We start from the raw sequence: 20,984 nt of genomic DNA, 5'->3' as shown, positions 1-20,984 counted from the left end.
AATAATTTTCAGTAGTTTTTTTAATGAAAATTTGATTCTGCCATTGCTTTTTATATGTACGCATGTCATACACATTGCTTTCATATAACCAGTATGGCATGGAAATTAACAAAACTGTTGATTACTTATTTATTCACTATAAGATATTCTGCATGTTTTGTCTTGAGTTACTCTTTTAAAATGTTCATCTTGTGTGTGAATTTCTGTGTAATTATGATATTGTTCATGCATGTATCTATTATCTGTATGTGAGAATATTTAAATCTATTTTCTTTTTATTTTTTATGAAAAGCTGATTCATCAGGTAAGAATACTAAAAAATATTAAGTAGAAAACTGAAAGAAGCCAGATAATTGATTCCAAGACTATCAATGCAAATTTTGAAAACAATTTTATATATCTGTTGTAATATAATTATCTTGCTTCTTTCATTGTTAGACAATTAGTGAATACTTTTCATTTAATAATTAGATTGAATTTTTGATGCTTTAATTAAATGCTGATTTTCAATATGCTTTAATCTAAGCAGTTTTGTAATAAAATATTAGTGACTTTTTAGATATATAATATGTTAATCTTTTAAATCTTTTATGTAACTGCTTAGTGTCTTGTGCAGTGGGGCTGCTTTTGTGTTTTTTCTGCTTTAAATTTAGATAATAAATTGTGGTCTTAACTTTTACTAAAATATTAACATGTTTATTGTTTATTTCATGTGCTGCTCACACACCTAATGCAGCAGGTAATTGACATTCATTTAGATTACCCATTTTTTTTAATTTCTAATTTGAGTTTTAAATATACTGTAATTAAAATAATGTAATTATTTTTATTGAAAATAAAAGTAATTTATTTGTTAACATCTTAACTAGTTCTATTAGTGTATCAAAAGTATATTTGTTTATTTCAATCAAATTGTATTGCAGTATTAAGTGCAAGACATAAAAATATGAGAAAATTTAGAATATCATAATCTATAATTTTCCCCCCTCCCTTATTTCCAGATGATTTATCCCTTTGCTGTTTATTTTGTTAATATGAGTACAGAAAGAAAAAAAAAATCTAGACAATCTTTCTTCATATCATCAATATTTGAAAAGCATCTACCACAAAAGAAAAGATGCTTTCTACCTAAAGTTTGGACAGTTTTGGCAGTGGATATAGTAAACATTGTATTCATTCAGACACCTTATTTGTGTTGGGTCATTTGAAATACAGGTTGCAGCATTATTCTTTTGGAACAGTCTCGTCTCAATTGTTCAAAATATATTTTCTCTTTAAAACAGTGCTTTTATTGTCCCACTATTCACAATAGAAAGCAGAGCAAACAAAATGATAGTTGGGTTGAGTCTCAAGGTAAATGAACTGACTCAAAATTTCAATTAACTCTGTTCATGTACTTTTTTTCAAAACAAATTAACATTCTTGTTTTGTAACTGGTTTGGGCTATTTAACTTGCATCTTTTGTGTCTGGATTTTATTGGTATATTGCTTCTCATCACATGCCATCAAAAAATGAACTGGAGGAACATCTGTAAAAAATTTTTAGACTTTCTATTGACATTTTATCTGTTATAAGGTCAATTTATAAGGAATCTGTCTTAATTATGTATATAAAACATATAATGCTCGAAGCATAATTTCCTTGGCATGCCCAAACTTTTATACAAGTTTTCTGATGCTAATGCAATCAACCAGATGCAACCTCTCAGCTACTGTCCTATCACTTCTAGATTTGAATTCACATATCAAGTCTCAGATGTTGAAATGCTTCTTACATTTTATTTCCACACTTTATCTGATCATTAATTTCATCATACTATATAAGTATTATGATAAATTTTGATGGTTGAAATAATATTTTCAGAGGGATGAAATCCCTATATATATATCATCCATTTAATCATAAATTTAAAAGAAATCTGAACAAACATATATACCTTTTAATTAACATAAGTTTTCAAATGTTAGATACAAGCTTTGATATACGAGCTTTCAAAAAAACAAAAATACTTTTGATGCACCTAATATTTTGTTAACAGTGTACTTTTTTTGTTGCTGTTGTTTTAATTATGTATCTAACAGACTATTTGATAATTGTTTGTTGTATTCTTCTCCTCTGTTGTATTCTACTCCTCTAAATATGTATTTTCTTCATAAACACTTATGTTATAGGACTTCCTATTGTAAATTTTTAAAAATTTTAAATACAAAGTACTGAATAATTTGCATGTCAAGTAATGATTCTGAATACTGAACTGTTTCAATTCATTCACAAAATTTTATTCAGAAGTTTAACTTAACAGTTATTGTGAGATGCTGTAAATAATATTTTGTAAGTTAAAGTATGCTTTTTCTTACCCTTATGAAATAAAAAGGTTTATTTTTTTAGAATCTAGCATAAAAATAATTAAAATTTCAAACAGTGACACTTTGATTTGAAGATATTTATTCAGTTAATTAAACTATACAAACAAATCTTATTTTTCCGATCAAATTTTATCTTCTATTTGTTTTTATATCTTGTTAAAATTCTTTATTCATATTATATTTATTTTTTATTAAAAAAAAACAAAGAAAGAGAAATAAGTTCTGATTCATCCCCCCCCCCCTTTGCTGTTTCTTTAGAGTGCAAAAGAGATATTTTGTGATACGCTAAAAACTAAAATTATCTTATTTATTGCAATCTTGTATTTTTAAATATTATTTCCTGGTAGTGCTTACATATACTATTTATTCATATAAAAACAAATGTGCATTTCACAGAATGGGCTATCTGATTTTGTTAGTGCATGCAAATAACATTTTAATTGTTGTTTAGAAATGTTAAATAAAAACTGAAGAGAACATTCACAGTATGCTTTTCGATGTTTTTAATTCAAATATCTCTTACAATGAAATTAACAGTCTTCCACTTGCAGTCCAATTTTTAATTATGTCTTTATGTAGATCATATTTTAATAACTGTACATGCACTCAGTGGATTAATTTTATTGATGAAAACAATTAATGAAAAGAATGAAAATAAATGAGTATTAATATAAGGAATTTGAAATGTTTTCAATTCATGACTAAAAGATCATGTTGAGAATCAAGCATAATCCATCTTTTAGTGAATGTGATAGTCTAGTTTCAGAAATTAAATAGATTAGATATAAAACACTGAATAATTAGATAGAATAATTATGTCTCTTAATTTTGAAATCAAGATCCCCCTCTTTAAATTTTTTTATTAAACATTTTTAAATAAATAAATAAAACTTTAAAAATTTTCCATTACATGCATGCTCTTGCTCTTATATAGGGGCACATTTGAGCGAAGAAGAAATTAAACTTGCAGAAGATAAATTCGAGGAGTCTTTTAATTTAGCATCAATGGGAATGTTCAATCTTTTAGAAAATGATGTGAGTATTTGTTTTATAAAAGGTTAGTTTAGAAACAATATTATAAAAGGATTGAAGAGGAATGTATTTGTAAATGACTATTTTCTTAGGTTGAACAAATTTCACAATTGGCTTCGCTGGCAGAATCTTTATATGATTATCATAATCAATGTGCAGCTATCCTACAAAGTGCCGTAGAACGACTAAATGAACAGTAAGTAATAGTTTTTATCTTCATTTCAGAATTTATAGCAGTTTCCCTTCATTTCTGTATTTTATAATAAAAATATGAAGGCTATACAGATTACCCTTAAATAGCTTTGAGAAACAGAAAGACAAATCATATTTAAAAAGCATCTAAAATTCACATTGGAGCGTATTATAAAACCTTTCAAGGATACTAAATGTCCTTTAAAATGATTATGCAATACAGTGATGGAAAAAGAAATCAATCAACAGCGTTTTTTTCTAAAGAGTAATGCATGTAAGTAAAGTGTAATGCATTAAAATTAAGAAGTAGATGGGGGGGTCATGGCCATTAGCACATACAGAGCTTCTACTTTTGTTCCTTTCTTAAGCTTTTCTCAAAAAGAAAAAGTAAAAAGTAATTTATTAATTTTGAGTCTCCCATGTCTAATCAATGAAACAACAGCAGCTGTTCGAGACACTTGGATATCACTGGGAAAAAAATTTCTGGTTCTTGACACTTATTATTTCTTGAATGTCTATGGCACATACTTTGTTCTTTATGGACTTTCACCCTGTTGCATTCGGCAGGCAGGTTTTTTTTTTTTTCTTTATTGAGAATTCTGAAAGGATGTTCGAATATACATTTCCTTAATATCTATTAGTTAAATTACATCTTTTGCATATTAATGTCTTAAGAACATGGAATGTCATTTTGAATTTAAGAGGATAGGGAATTCTTAACTTTGAAAGAAAAGCATGGGTGTACCAGTGTTCTAAGGTACCTAAACTCGAATTATCTTGGGAATGACAAAGTTTAAGCTTATAGACACAATCTTGAAATGCAAGAAAGAATTATCTAGAAAATTTGACAAGCCATTGATTAATTATGACTTAATTACATGGAATGTTATATGTTCTTTGAATTAGTTGATATTCATCTTATATATAACATGTTAACTACACTGAGATAACAAAAATAATGGGATAGTAATATGCAGATAGTAGTAGTATTTCTTACAAAATGTGTAAATGAGCAATGCACTAATAGGGCTTTCATTTGTATTCATAAGATTTATTTGAAAAGGTTTCTGATGTGATTATATCTGTATGACAGGAATTAGTAGACTTTGAATGTGGAATGGTAATTGGAGGTAGATGCATGGGACATTCTATTTCAAAAATTAACATTCCAAGACCTCAGTGTCAAGAATGTATTGCGAATAATTAATTTTAGACATAACTTCTCACGGTGGACATTGCAGTGCCTATGCTTAATGATCGAGACCAGCAATATGTGCATAGAATCATAGCAATATTGCATGAAATAACAACAGGAATTAATGTGGGACATACGACAGGTGTGTCCATTAAGATTGTGATGCAAAATTTCGTTTAAATGGGCTATGGCAGCAGTAGACTGGCTCGAATGCCTTTAAAAACAGCACAACATTAACAGCAGTGCTTCTCTTTGCCTTGGGATCATTCCAGCTGGACCCTAGATGAATGAAAATTTGTGACTTGATCAGGTGAGTCACAGTTTCAGTTTATGGTAGTATTCAAGTGTGCTGCAAACTCCATGAAGTCATGGGGCCATTGTTGTCAACAAAGCATTGTGCTAGCTGGTGGTGATGTGGACTGTTTCACATAATGGCGTGGGCTGTTTTTACATGCAATAAACTTGGTCCTCTGGTCCAAAAAAACTAATCACAGGTTGGAAATGGTTATGTTCAGCTACTTGGTGACCACTTGCATGCACTCAACATCATGTATGTAAGGAACAATAGAATTTTTATGGATGACAGTGACAATGGCAATTTTGACAAAACAATGACAATTTTTATGGATGAACTACTGTGACCAGGCCACAGTAGTTCATAATTGGTTTGAAGAACATCCTGGACAATTCCAACAAATGTTTCTACTTCAGGGGACTTTCAGCAACTTCTTGAGTCAATGTCATATTGATTTGCTGCAATTCACCAGGCGAAAGGAGGTCTGATACATTACTAGGTGGTATCCCATAATTTTTATCACCTGAATGTATTGAGGGTGAAAAACAGTACAATTTACTGCAAGAAATATCCTAATAATGAATGCTTGATTCAAAATATTGAAATATCTATACCATGAATTGTGTAGAACAGATAATGCAGAATAATACAGATTTTGATAGCTGATATAGTAGTCATTGACATTTGCAAACAGAATTCAACAGTAAAAGTGTATAATTTGAAGAAATTTTAATATTTTATAAATGATTGATAAATTAATTTGCTTTTAACTGATTATGATTTGAAACTTTTTATTTTTTAGGAGAAATGAAGCTGCTAGTCGTCCAAGGGAAACATACCAACCTAAGAAACTTCATGAATTAAATATACCTTCCTTACATGATGACATATCTCCACAAGTTGAATATGGAGGTAATTTAAATGGTGGTACAGTAATCCCTTCAATAAAAGGTAAATAGTTATTTAAATAAAAATGCAAAAAGCTCTTGCTGGCCTTCATCTTACTGTACAAATCTTTGCCTGTGCGCTTTTTCTAAGTTCAGTGCTTGGGCACGCCTTCATAATCAAACTTCTATTCATTCCCCACTGAGGTAAATATGGGAAAAAAAATCTACTTATATAACTATAAGTTCATGTTCAGTCTTAATTTGAAAACATACTTTTTAAAATGAAATTTAATCAATTTAGTTACTCTTTATTTGATCCGTAGTATTTACTAGCACTCAAAGATGGCTTATGCTGCTTGCAGCCTGAAAAAGTAATGCATCTTTACATATTTTTACCTTTATTTTTAAACATGGTTTTCATGTTAAAATTATCCTTAAGTATTTATGCCTTTTAAATATTTGTTAAATTCCTGAAATTCAAAGACATTTAGATCTTTTGGAATATTATACTGCTAAATTAAGTGCTTTTACATCTTAAACTTTTATCAGAACATTTCTGAACATTTTTTTTTCTTCTTATTTTATATAAAATATTAACCTTTTATTTGACTTGAAACCCTAATTAATCTTGAAATACAAAATTCAGAACAAAACTTTGCAATCTATTATTAGTTATTTCTTTTACACTTTAAATTGAAATTTTAAAATTCACTTAAAATTTAATTCAAAATATAAACTCAATTTTCGGAGCATTTTTAAATTGAGGATTTGAAAACCATGTAGATAATTTAGCTAATTAATAACTTCTACACCATCAAATAAAATCAAATAGTAACTAATATGATTTCCCTCAGCTTCTCCAGCTCGTTCTCCTGCCGGCACTCCTGTCGATCATCCACCTCATAAATCTCTGTTTCTTGGTGGCCTTACTGCTGGAGGTGGCCAAACTTCGGCCACCTCACCTGGTCGCTCTCCTAACCGTTCCCCTAACGGTACTAACGTTCCTATTTCATTACTAACACTATTTTCTGTGTTTTATTATGCAGGGTTTGTACTATCTCCATAAGTCTTTTCTAGCACTTACATTACTTATGCGGAGTTGCATTGTTAAAACTACTTGAAAGGATTATAAACGGTCCTTCATTTTGGGCAGTTGAAATGAGTTTCTGTTTGAAATTAAATTGGTTTAAATAGTTAAGAACAAAATTTTTAATACATTTTGATCAGAAGTACAATGTTTACAATACATTGTGACAAAATCTGTCATGTGCAAGCCCTGTATTAAATGTTGCTTTGTTAAATTAATTATTGTCTTTCAATTCTTGCTTTTATAATGTGTTTGGAAATCCTCTGGTATTCCTTTATGTGTTTAAAATGATTAATCAATAGTTTGCATTCCTACTAGTTTTACTTATTCCAAGCTTTATTAAAATATGTATTGAATTTAAACAAAGACTTTATGCATTGGGATCATGTATTAATTATTAATTGTGCATATTATAACTACGAAAAAGCTTATTATAAATTCTTCTGATTGTTCTAAAATTTCATAAATAACTTTTTAATTTGTCTTTTTTTTTATCTGATCTACATCTAATTAATATATCTTTATAAAAACGTACTATGTATCTATGAATTTTTACACTTTCTTTTCTACTTAAAAGCAGATAATATTTTATTCATTATTATTTTTAATTTATTCTTTTTAAAAAAAAAAACTTTACAATCTTTAGCTTGTGATTTCAAAATAATTCTGATTATAAATAACTAAAGTTTTGTAAAGTAACTAAGTAAAATAAATATACCTTTTCTAGTATTCTTTTGAAATTTGAATTACATAAATTCTAAACATTTTGTTGAAAAGTTAACTGTAAGAATGCTTTTAACCTCATTACTTATGCACCCATCCTCAATATTTTTTTGTTTAATCAATTGTCCTATAGAGAGTACTAACACTAATTCTTATGAATAACAATGCTAAATCTTAGACAAATTCCATTTTTTTTAAAAATCAATAATTGCAGAGCAATATGAACTTCTTATATTTTCATTTGCAAAATCAAAGACAAGTGCCTTCCTGGTATTGTATTCATACTGTCCCTTATTTTTATTATAATTTGTTCCTCTAAAAATATTATTCAGTGTTTTATTTCTGATTTAATTTTTACAATCTGAAATATTCTTGCTCCAAGATGGATTGAGGTATTAGGATCATTTTAAGTATAAATGGAATGGTAGGGGTGAGAAGGTGATGGCTCCTCATTTCGCAAGTCAATTTACTAGTGTTCTAACAACTGTTGAGGTATAAAACATGCAGGAAGTTGGTATAAATTTCATTCACTTAAAAAAAACACTGGAAAATAGATAAATAAAGCGTTAGTGATAGAAATAAAGGATTATGATAGAAAATTAGGTTTGCTTTTTATTGTGTTTATAGTTATTTATTATTAATAAATTTTCCTTGTTTTACATTCATTTCAATAGGAATAACTAGTAGCATTATTATGAAAGTAAACAATTTTTATACCCATTCTTTTCTTGCTTCCGTCTGTCTCATTCATCAGAATCTACTTTAAATAATTATGATCTTTAAATTGCGAGTTAGTAACCAATACATACAGCTCTTTTGGAATACACTAGAAAAAAAATAAATGTTCTGTTTGTTTTTTTTGTTTTTTTTTCCCCCTACATTTTTTTTATATAGTACTCAGAAATATCTCTTTACAAAAACCTTTGAAATAAAATGAAACTATTCAATTGGATAAAATATATTACCTTTTTTTGTCAGTTTTGTAGTTAATAAACATTAAAATAGGCTTGAATGTTCAGTATCTTATACAAAGTACGGAGTTGTAAGCAGACCCTATATCCCAAAATTGTCCTAATATGGTCTTTAAAAATATGAAACATATACGAAACACAAGTTCCAGATTTTGAGAATTAATTGAGCCGAAAGTAAAACTGGCTAGTGCAAAGATTATTTATTATAATGGGTTTCTCAGCATCGCCACTACCCTCTCCTGTTCGTTCTCCAGCCAGGACTCCTGTTGTGCAACAACCTTGTGCTCAAGCTCTCTATGACTTCGAACCTGAAAATGAAGGAGAACTGGGCTTCAAAGAAGGTGAAGTTATTACATTAACTAGTCGTGTGGATGACAATTGGTTTGAGGGAACCATCCATAATCGTACAGGCCTTTTCCCTGTCAACTACGTTCAAGTTCTGGTGCCATTGCCATAATTTCAGGTAAAAATGCTTTGATTGGTGAAATCATTAATAAACATTTTCATAATTTTCATTTTTTTTATAGGAAATGGTGTGAAAGTCTATTATTGTAAAGAAAATTTATATATTTTATCAGATATTTTACCAAGCTAGAAATAATTATTTTTAATTATTGAAGTTATTCAGTAGTTTGTGCTTTGCTAAATTTTATATGCTTCATGATAAGAATGTACTGATTGTTGTTTCAAGTGGATCTATAGAATCTTTACTTGAAAAATTGCATTTAAACAGAATTGGAATTTAATAAATCTTTGATTTGATAATACACTATAATCAATCTGTTTTAATAAGTTATGTTTGTATTCTACAATATTATAGAGAAACAAGTGCTTTCCTATGAAACTTTTATATCAAATAGTAAAATTTTCAGTATAAACAAATAATAATTCATTGATTATTTTTAAATGATTTTAAAGCACATTCAAATATCTTTTATTCTATAAAGATTTAAATCTATGTAGTAAAAAAATAATTCTGCACATTATGATCATTTCACATATGACTTGCAAAATATATAACAAGTATTTTCTTTAAAAGTTTTTGAAATAGATTCATAATAAATTTTTGTCATTAATCGGGACGAAATGGAATTCATGGAATGTGCTTCCGACATCGAAAAGCACATATTGAAAAATTTTCTGAGATAAACACATTTTTAAAAATTTTTCTTGACAAGCTAGGAGACAAGGGAAGATTCCTTTTCATCTTGTTTTTGTCTACCTTAATGTGTTTTTTGAATTCTCTTTGTCTGATTGTCTGCCATAGTGCCAAAAATGCTGTGTTTTCGGATATTGAGGTCCGAAACAAAGAGTTTCATCGAAATCTCAAATTTGAATTTTTTTAACCATTACAATACCTTCTCTACAATTCGTATGTGATAAAGTAAAAATGAAATATTGCATATTGAAGCAATCATAGATAATGTTAATAATGCTATCAACAATTCAGTATTTATTGAAAAATAAATATTAAAATACAAACATAAAAATAATATACAAATCTAGGCTTGTTTCAAAGTTTGTATTAGTTGGCAACAACTGAAAATTTATCTCTCCATTTTAAACATATTTAAAGAAATCAACTGTCGTTTGCAAGTATTCTTTCAATTAAATGCAAACAATAGTGTTTCATGATCTAAAGTATTGAAGATTTTAAAGTGAAGATCAAGTTTGATTTTTCATTTATATTAGAGAAGAAAAAATCGTCTGTTTTTAATTAATATGAAAATTTCATCTTATTTTTTGCACATTTAAATATTTTAGTTATAACTATTAATTAGAATAAAAGAGAATTTATTATCAGTTATTTATTATCATATATATATATATATCAATTTATTTATATATATTATTCGTCACTTGTGTATTAACTAGATGATGGGGGCAAACTTTAGGCTCAACTAAAGTCATTGATGAGCATAGTCAATATACTAACATGATGTCTTTGCCGATCTTTCTTTTTTTCCCCCTCGATTAATCGCTATTAGTCGATTAATTAAAGAACCTATCCTTCAGTTAAACCCATAACAGTTGTGTTTTATTAATACAATATTTTTTAATATATACACTCTCAGTAATGCAGCAGACATCAAATCAATGAGCCATCAAATATATATAAACTCCAGATTAACAAGATTTTTTTTTTTTTTTAATATATAAGGATCTAAAAAAAGAAAAGGAAGTGTTTAATTAGTTTTATTGAAACTTTTGAACTTTACACCACAGGTATTTAAACTATTTCAGTTTAAAGAAATAAAAGAAGTTTTATTTCATTTTTTTTTTTTTTTTCAACTGGCAACATAAATTGTTGATGTTAGAAACATTCAAAATTAAGGTTTGAAAATTACTTTTTAGTCCCTAACTTTGAAGCTATCGAGAAACTTTAAATACAAAAGTTATTCATCTTAATGAGGTGCTAATTTGGCTTATTTGATTTATTTTTCTTTCTTCAATATTAGAAAGTTATAGAGAATGAAAAATTCAAACCCGCCTCCACCATCTTTGAACTAGATCGTCCATCTCTGAACTCATCCAAGGTTTTTACATTTCTTGCAACTTATTCCAAGCTGGTTAAAATTGAAATAAAATTACTCTAGTTATCTTGTACTCAAAATAATATGAACAAAGTGTTATATGCATATATATGTATGTTTTGGTTGTTTTAAGTTCCAGAGATTAAGATCTCCGAAGAACTGCAAAGATTTTTCCCGAAATCTTACCATGAAAACCATTGCAATAAGTACTCGTTATATAGAAATTGATCTAAAAATGAATATATATGTATACATAATATAAAATAAAGTCTCCTGAAAGCGTCTATATGTTGAAACCTTAAAAACTCAAGAAATACTTAATTTTGGAGATATTTGTACCATTTTGTAGGGAATTTATTGGAGAAGGTTTTAGTATATTGAAGTCGTATCAAAATAAAATAAAAAAGGAGTTTTATAATTGTGATTTTAATTAATTTCCTACTACGTTTCACACATGCCTAAAGCAGCAGTATCTGTGCTTTGCACTTATCCGAGCGTGAGCGGCAATCTCAAACTTCGCATGTACAAATAGCAAGAGCTGTGGTATTCATATGCGATACATGTCTTTGTTTACATCTGATTTTAAACAGCGATTCAAATCTCATTATCCCCAAAAGAAGGAAATTCAACCTTGGCCGGAGCACTTCGTTTGTTGTGCAATATGCGATAATGAAAATATTAGCGAGTATCAGAGAAAGAATGTCCGCACTTTCTTCAAAAGAGATTCTTCTGCTGAGTTAAGTAACAATCTCTCTTTAAATCGCACGGCAATTGAATAACAGAGAAAGAATGAATCTCCCCTGTCTGTTGACAGAGACAGAAATTTAAATTTGAGACACAGGAGAAGAAGTGAAAGAACAAACGTTCCTGATATTTGGTCTGAAAAGGAGTATACCGCTCTGAATTTCGATCCATGTGTGAATTACAGAAATGATGCCTCGGTTTCAATAGGAGCATTGTCTATAGCCTGTGCATATTGTTCAGCTGTACAAACAGCTTTGATATACAGTCATTTTCGCCAAAAAAATAATTTATCGCCAAATTATAGTGAACTGGCCGAATGTTGCGAGAACGGTAGCAATAGGGTAACGCTAAGAAAAGTGACACCGAAAAATTGCCAACCTTGCAAAGCGCAAAATGACAGTATATCAAAGCTTAACCCAGCTTTAAAACAGAAAGATGAATCAAAAGGCATGTGCTGTTTACAAGGGAAAATTGAAACTATTTTAACAGTCTAAATATGGAACAGCATTGATATATAGTCATTTTCACCCAAAAAGTTTATCGCCAAATTATAGCGAAATGGCTGAATGTGGCGCGAACGGCAACATTTTTCCAATCTAAAGGTACCGAGGAACGCTGCAGCAAATTTACGGAAATATAAAAGAAAAAAGTCAATAAATGCAGTAAAATGAAATGCATGCAAAAAAATGTAATCGAAAATAAGCAGAAGTATGTGCAACAGGAAAAAATCAAGGGAAATGAACAGGAAAGATCGAAATACAGTAACATGAAAAAAATGGCAACCATGTAACCCCAAACAAAGCGCCACCGAAAAATTGCCTACCTAGCAATGTGCCAAATGACTGTATATCAAAGCATAGCCCTAAATATTTCTGAATATGTGCTATAAAAGAATTGTTTTGTAGTTATTTTTGATGATTTCTAAGTATCTTTTTGATCCCGCATGACATTCCCACGTCATATCGGGTGGATAATTTTTCCTCTTTTTTTTTTTCCAAGGCCTTGTCATATCTAATCTAACTTTCGCTTGAATTTTTTCACAAAATATAAATTAATTTTCAATAGTGTCGAATTAAATAGCCATGATATAGTTTCATGTCACCTTCTTAATAATGACATTTGTTTCTGTTATTAGTTGATATGCAGCTTTCAATTTCTGTCTCTTGAAAAGCAGGCTGTTCATTTTTTTAACAATATGATGATTGTTTGTTCAAATCGCATCATTTCTACAGATATATGAAAACTGGGCTTGAGCCCATGTGAAATAAAAACTTCCAGAATGAGATTTTATATGAAGTACAGTACACTCCCGATTATCCGCGGAATTGGGTGGCGCGGCCGTCGCGGATAACAAAAATCGCGGATAATCCGAAAAAGGCTAAAAACGGGTATAGCAAAACAGAAAATAGTCATTCCAACTTTGAAAAATCGTTTTATGTACAATAAAACGTAAAATAAACAGCAGGAAATGTTTAACTAACGCTTAATATTTTAGTATATCACTCAAAATTAAACTAAAATGCATTTTGTTAATGAAAACAGAAAAGTGCTTTGTACTTACGAGAGGCGTCAAGGATACACAGAAAAATGAATACATATGTACTGTTTTAATACTATAATGTATTATGTAATTACAAAAGCATAACTGTAAAACTACACCTTTTTGAAGAAATCAGTCATTTGTGTTTGCTTCTTGCTTTGGAAGCCTTTTCTCTTTGATTGGAAGCAAAAACAAACACTTAGTGCGGCAGGCGCGGATAATCGGGAGTCTACTGTATCATCTTTCTCTTTTTACTATTATGACATATAACTCTAGTATCACTAGTGTAATTTCAAAATCAGACTCCAATCTGAGATAGAAAAAGTGATTGGGTACCTACCTACAAATGGGTATTAACTGCTTATATAAATATAGCTGTTTGAGATATGATTGGATACACATGAATGTGTTTAAAATGTAGTTTTCTATTTTGACTTAGCTTTAGAAAATATTTAAATTTCAGATGGTTTTGTTATTTAACTCTAAAATGCATGATCAAGTTTTTTATCTATTTATTTTTCACATACAGTTCCAAAATGCCAGATTCCTGCTAATATGCACATTTTTTTTTTTTTTAAAAAGTCCTAAATTTTAGATAATAAAAATTTTATCACATATGAAGAAAATATTTTATTAAATTCTGATTTCTCATTGCTAATAACAAAGTAAATGGCTAATTAGGAAATTCACAAAGGATTAATATAATTCTGAATGCTTTAGATAATAGTAACAAACTAATCATTTATTTTATTTTATCATGATTGTTGAATTATTTTTAAACAGTATTATTCTATTTTCAGATCTTTTATCTTTTGAAATTAACTATTGTGGAAGTGAGATGCCAGTGAAAAGTAGTTCCGAACTTATTTGTGTTGATATTGTTTGGTTTTCTTTTTTCAAAACAGCCTTGCCAAAGATGTTTGCAGTTTTACATTTAGTAACTAAACAAAGATGCACTTATTTGTGTATGGAATACATTTATTTCTGAAATAACAAGTTGACTGCATCATATTCATAAATATTCATCTGTATTTTTAAGAATTGCATTTGTACATTAAATTGTTGCACTGTGCTCTTGTTTTTGTGTCTGAAAGTTCCTTTGTGTTATTGGTTTGTGGCCAGTAGTTTTGCTCTTGAAATGCATGCAATGATTTATGATTTTGTTTTCTCTAATTTTACAGTATTACATTACAGATGTTTTACTATTGACTTAAATTTATTTATGTTAATATGACCACTATATTCTAACTGTAAGTGGACCTATTTTATTTATTCATAATTTTAATAGTGATCGTGAGACAAATTATCATGAACTTTTTGATATTTCAGATATAAATTTTCATGTTTCAATTGTTATAAGTTTTTGAAATGTGCTGATATAAATTGAATGTTGTGTTTATTCTGATGAAACATCTTCTTTGTCTGTGGAATGAAAATATGTGTCGATTCATAATTTTGTTTTCCTGTTTTTAGCAATTATTTATTAAAAAGTATAAATTTTTCATCATCACAGTTTTCTCCTACCTCATTTCATTGTTTAATTTTTGTGCATGCTAATTTGAAACACTGTCTGAATAACATATTATTAGAAATCTCTATATAATAAATGTATTTATGTATAAAATTTTAAAACTTATTAAATTAAAATATGTTACAAAAATTTATTAATTTGCTGTCTCTTTATGTGTATCACTTTTCTTGTGTGGCTGGTCCACTCACAGTTATTTCATATTGCTAGAAAAATTTAAATAATGGCATTTCAGAATTGAATTTTTTTGTATGTATTGAAATTGTGAATTTATTTTTAAAATTTGCTATAGCTATATAGCATTGTATTTTAAATTGAATACTTCATTAATGTAATATTTGATCATTAGAAGGAAAAAAAAAAAAAACCTAAAGAAAATGAGCTCTTGTTAGAAACTGTCTCAGGTTACTTAATGATTATATCATAAATAATAAATTAGTTCAAACAAGTATTGAAATTGATCATTGTAAACTGCATAAGGAAATCTATAAGATAGCACTCTACACCTGAGACGCTACTTCCTTCCACTTCTAACCTTCTGTCCCTCCATTATTTACTGCTAGTTTGTGTTGAAAACAACATTAGCTTTAGTGATTGAAACAAGTCATAATAGGGGGGAAATTAACGAACTTTTAGAAGTGAGGTAATAATCAATTTTGCCATATTTTTGTGGAGTTTTTGATTCTTAAATTGTATAGAAGTTGTGTTTGAAAGATTTATTTATGTTATCGTAAAAGTATGATTTAAAATATAGTTTTAGCTGTTTTGTTCTCTTTTTTTTTTTAATCTAACAAAAATCATATCATGTTAGATTTTTAAAATTGTAATTGCTTGTGAGGTGTTTCTGAATGTTCTTAGAAACAATAAGTTAGTTATGCTGTGGCCATGATCGTATAATGGTAATTTAATGTTTTAATTACTTTACTGTAACAAAATGTAAAGAGAGATGATAATTCATTTAAAAATTATTAATCACTGTTAATTGTTTGTAAAATGCACTAATTTTCATCTTTCTTTTTATATCTTCTATTGCATATGGAGGTTATATATGGCTTTTGTTTTTAATCAAAGATTTCAGGATTCCATTTATTGAATAACATGATGAATTGGAATGCAGTAAAGGAAGTAAATGTGACGGTTTAATTTTTCCGTTAAAAATTGATTATGTCTATATGTTATTAGTGCTAATTACAAACAATAAAATTATCTTGTTTTTATGAAGATTAATTTCTTGATGTTGTAATGCTCTCAACTCATTCTGCAGCTAAACAGTTTTCAATTTTTTATTACCTGTTATTGTGATTTAAATCTTTGTTTAAGATCTCTCGCATCAATATTCAACAGTTTCATGAATGAAAGAAATTTTACTTTTCTTATGAATATTTCTCTTCTGCTGATGAGCTATTTGTCATTGTAAAATATATGTGTAGAAATTCACTTTACTTTCGACAAAATACTGTGTATGTTATCAATCATAGATCTTTCAAAATAGAGGTGTGTATGGAATGCAATTTGTAGTTTTCTCTAAAATTCATTTAGACTCACGAATATATTTTCAAGGAAGAACCTCACTCGAAGTCCGTGTCCCTGTCACTTTTCCTGTTCTTATGCATCTAGGTGTTTACTCTCTAATCGTCTCAGAAATAACTCTCTTGGTGTAGCAATGTGCTTATCATACTTGATGTCTGATACAATGTTCTATGGTATATATTCTGATGGAACAAACAAATTGAGCCATTCTGATAGAAGCAGAAGTTTATAGTGGTGCTTTAAGGATGGTGATTGTCAACATTTGCCTTCTCGGTGTCTTAACTTTCCTTCTCTGAGGGTATTGTTACTGAAGCAGTTTGGGGGATTATTTTACTAAGCGTTGTTTAGAAATGTATGGTTTTATATTTAATAATGTTTGTTTTTAAGTTTTAATGAGTCTCAATGTTAAGTTTTAATGAATCTCAATAGTTTAACGTGGTTTCCATACTTTTTTATTAATTTCAGTCAGTTTTTACCCATTTTAAAAACTGACACATATAGAATTTGTATTTATTTTGAAAAAAAAAATTATTCATACTGATTTTGATCTATTTGTAACCAAAACTTGTCTAAAATTATATTCTAATATTAAGCAGTTAATAGAGAAATAAAAAGGCAGGAAAGAGGAATAAGAAAGTTATTCCTGCTAAACAGATAATTTAGTTATTAACAAAAAATTTATATTACCCAATTAAATACAAAAATTCTAATTTTTAGATTTTATTCCATTTAAAAGTAGTATTTTGATTACTTCAAATTAAGGAAACCGCGTTTAACATATCTGTTGATTCTGTCCTAAGACCTGATAGTTATATGTAATTTGTGGAGTACACAAAAGGTTGAGCAATAATATTTTTCATGTTTTAATGTTAAATTTGTTTTGATGTCATTTGCTGTATATTGGTCTGGTTTTTGAGGAATTGAATACAAATAGATAGAGAAATATTAAGGAAAGTTTTCAGTGTTGATAAAGAAAAATACATGTTGTGCATTCTTTTCTTAACTTTTTGAAGCTTGTATTTTACAACTCAGAAGCAATTTTTTAAATTTGACACTTTATTTTTTTGAAACGTTTCAAATGAATTATCTATTCCCCTAAGCAGAACTTTGTGCCATTTGTATATTGTGTGTTTTAGAACGTTTCAATAGAATGGATGTTATTTTTATTTGTTTTAAACTGGGGGAAAGTGCATTGATCTTTCCTAGAAATTTGCAATACTCTATGTAATTTATGTGTCATTCTTTTGGAGAAGTTTATTGTTCAAATATTTTTCAGCAATAAATATTTAAGATATCATTCCCACTGATCAAGTGTTGTTACATCCACTAAAGAAATTTGATTGTTGAGTGAAAGTGATGAAATAAATCTTATGTATTTAATGAGCATTTATGTTTTTACTTTTTCTTGCACAAACGATTCTCACTGTATTCTGAACAAAAATTTATAACTGTTAGAAATTCTTCAAATCAGCAAAACCATTCATTCATACTCATTCTAATTACAAAAATTCAGCATTCTGCAGTTATTTCTAAAATTTTATTCATTCTTCTTTCCCATTACCATAAAACATTTTCTAAGACTTATTTTAATGTTTATATAATGCCTGCAGTTCAGCACTAGTCAATCTCAAATTGAATTTTAGGTGAAAGAGTGACTACAAAATCAGACAATTTTTTTTTCTCCCCAAATTTTTACACCCTTGATTCTAATATTCTCTTAACTTATGATGTATTATTTAAGTATTATGTTTGTTTTGTAACAAATCAGTTATTTCAGATGAAATTATTATCCACAAAAAATGTGCATATTATGTATATTTTTACATTAGTGCCCCTGCGTTATTCGGGGCAGAGTAGATTAAGCAGATTTTTGAAACAGCACATTTCACACTGTTAAAATGCTGGAAATTTTAAAATCTGACATTGTATGTAAAATTAAATAATTAATTTAAAGGCAGTTTTTGCTTGTAGCTTGAGTTGCTAATTTGCATATCTACACTGCTTCACACCTCATTGTTCTTTGCAAAAATTAGAGATTAAGATTTTATTTGCAAGATATAGTTCGTCATCGATTTCAACTCCACAGCGATTTGACAAATCTAATATGAGCTTCTAAAATCCTTTCTGTTATGAGTCTATATGTGCATCAGTCTGTCTTGTTTGAAGATAATACTTATATCGACAGGAAAGTAGCCGGATAGCTTTGTTTAACGCGATTCTGAGGTGCTTGATCCTTAATTAACGAGATTGGGTCTATGGAAAAATTATGGGGTCACAGATGGAGAGCAATGACATCGATGAGTAAGTGGAAGAAAAAAGTGAGAATTACCGAAGAACTTTTGGTGCTATATTCTCGAGTGGGGGAAATAAAAGCATCACAGAGCAACAACCTTTTAGTGAAAATAAGGGAGATTCTGAAGACTTGGGAAATTATAACATCAGAAGCATCACCATAATGCTGTGTTTCATTATCATCAAATTTTGAACCTAATTGAAATGCTTAACTTCTTAATAAAAAAAACATACATTACCTCTACTAATAGTGTGTGTGTTGGCGCATTACAAGAAGTGTCTTTTTAAAGATCCCAATTATATAATCGTACGAATTGTTGCTCAGTTTTGACAATTTGTTTCATCAAATATTTAATTACGTGATTTTCTTCCATTGTTGAAAACTAGAGTTTGTTTAGTTTAGTTATATTAACGTCCCGTTGTAAAGTAACACTAGGGCTATTTTGGGACGGACCTCGTAATTTTGAACCGCGGTCAGATGACGAGGACGACACCTGAGCTGGCACCCCCCTCTCCACGCCACACCACACCAACTAGAGAAGAAGGATTCTATTTGATATCTGCGTACTTTACTAGACGAATAAAAATGTGAAAATACAGTATAGCAAAAATTAGAAGAGCAACAATGTCATGAAATTGGTCTCCATTACAATTCTCATGTGCACAATAAACAGAACTTAGTTAAGAACACGGATTTTATGTCATACAGTGTGGCAGAATTATGGACATGAAATTATTTTTCAACGGTTTATCTGAAACCAAAAATAATTAATATTGTCTGCGAACCAGCTAGCTATCTGAGGCAAAATGTCAAATAATATGGGCGTGAAAGAAACTTCTAAAATTCATAACTTAGAGAAAAGGGATTTCATAGTCGCTATTTGACAGCAGAATTTTTTTAAATATATCTATTTGCGAGCAAACACTATTTATGTGAACAATTTTTTGTCATTTTATAAATGCATAGAAGGAAAAATCAATGTAATTGCAAAATGATATTTCAAAATTTCTTATTATACAAAGGCAATAAAAAACAGAGAGTATAACTAATTATTTATTTAATTTTGTATGAAATAAATTGGTAGAAAATATAATTAAAATATTTCTTAAAAATTCATTAACAGTAGAAACTTAACTTATGGGTTAAAACATTTATATCATTGAGAATACTTTTTTTAAGGTATCCGAACACGTTGAAAAGGTCGATTTTCGCCAAAAATGACTTAAAAAATAATTAAATCTTTTATTGTATAGACCAGTCTTTGAGCTATCCAAAACATGTTTACTTTTATCTCTACGTTAATTAGAAGTCAATATATTAATATTTTCGTAATGAACAATAAACCGGAAGTTTACATTTAAAAAACCGGAAGTGCCGATTTAAAGGACCAAAAACATGTTAAAAATTTGTATAAACACAAATTTAGTTTTAAATACGGTACATTTTTTGCACTGCAAAATGAAAAATGTCAATGAGAGTTTTAACGATGTTTTGTGGAAATTCTACCTAAAGATGTCTTTGTTGAGCTCCGAACCCTCAGATTAGGGGCATTTCTGTCTATAATACATTTTAACGAAGGTTTTATAAAATTACTGAATGTTTTTAAGGTTATTGAAGTGTGTAATGTGCAAAAGCAGTTAGAGCATTCGCTGAACTCGACAAAAACAGAATATACGAATCTAGGCGGCATTCATTGCCAAACACAAATATTGCCAGAAAAAAAAATGACTAAAAAAGGGAAATTATCAAATGCTGAGAAGAAGGTATAACCTATAAATGTGGTGAATTTTAAGTATGTACACATAATTTATTATTAAAACATGTTAATGTATACTTAAATGCATTTTTCTCAAAATTGATTTTTTTCGTATTTTTTGCTCACTTTAAATCAAATAATTATCATATTACTATGAAATTTAGTGGACTTTGTCTTTATACTATTTTCTAGGGAATAAACTAAAAGAATTTAGATTGAGGGAATATTTTTTATTTAATTTACAGCCTATTGTTTGAACAATAACGTCATAAATTTACTAAAAATTTATGATAAATTCTTCCACTGGTTC

General features: G+C 28.7%; 1 protein-coding gene across 13 annotated transcripts in view; it reads left to right on the top strand.

Moving 5' to 3' along the window:
- Window positions 1-18,011, top strand: part of LOC129963436 (endophilin-A-like) — a 97,498-nt gene extending 79,487 nt beyond the window's left edge. For 3 of the 13 annotated variants that reach the window (XM_056077843.1, XM_056077929.1, XM_056078083.1), the window contains 7 exons: window positions 715-739; window positions 3,302-3,402; window positions 3,492-3,595; window positions 5,884-6,032; window positions 6,823-6,960; window positions 8,971-9,212; window positions 14,368-18,011. In XM_056077843.1, the coding sequence (XP_055933818.1) occupies window positions 715-739; window positions 3,302-3,402; window positions 3,492-3,595; window positions 5,884-6,032; window positions 6,823-6,960; window positions 8,971-9,206 (753 nt within the window). In that variant the 3' untranslated portion in view covers window positions 9,207-9,212; window positions 14,368-18,011. The remainder of the gene's footprint in view (window positions 1-714; window positions 740-3,301; window positions 3,403-3,491; window positions 3,596-5,883; window positions 6,033-6,822; window positions 6,961-8,970; window positions 9,213-14,367) is intronic. The other 10 variants (XM_056078007.1, XM_056078244.1, XM_056078325.1 and 7 more) reach the window with 10 other exon arrangements.
- Window positions 18,012-20,984: the final 2,973 nt, after the last annotated feature.

Source organism: Argiope bruennichi, chromosome 1 (genome assembly GCF_947563725.1).
Source record: "Argiope bruennichi chromosome 1, qqArgBrue1.1, whole genome shotgun sequence".
NCBI classification, from domain to species: domain Eukaryota; kingdom Metazoa; phylum Arthropoda; class Arachnida; order Araneae; family Araneidae; genus Argiope; species Argiope bruennichi.
The sequence above is the reverse complement of the archived record's forward strand: the minus strand, read 5'-3'. Positions and strand labels throughout refer to the sequence as shown.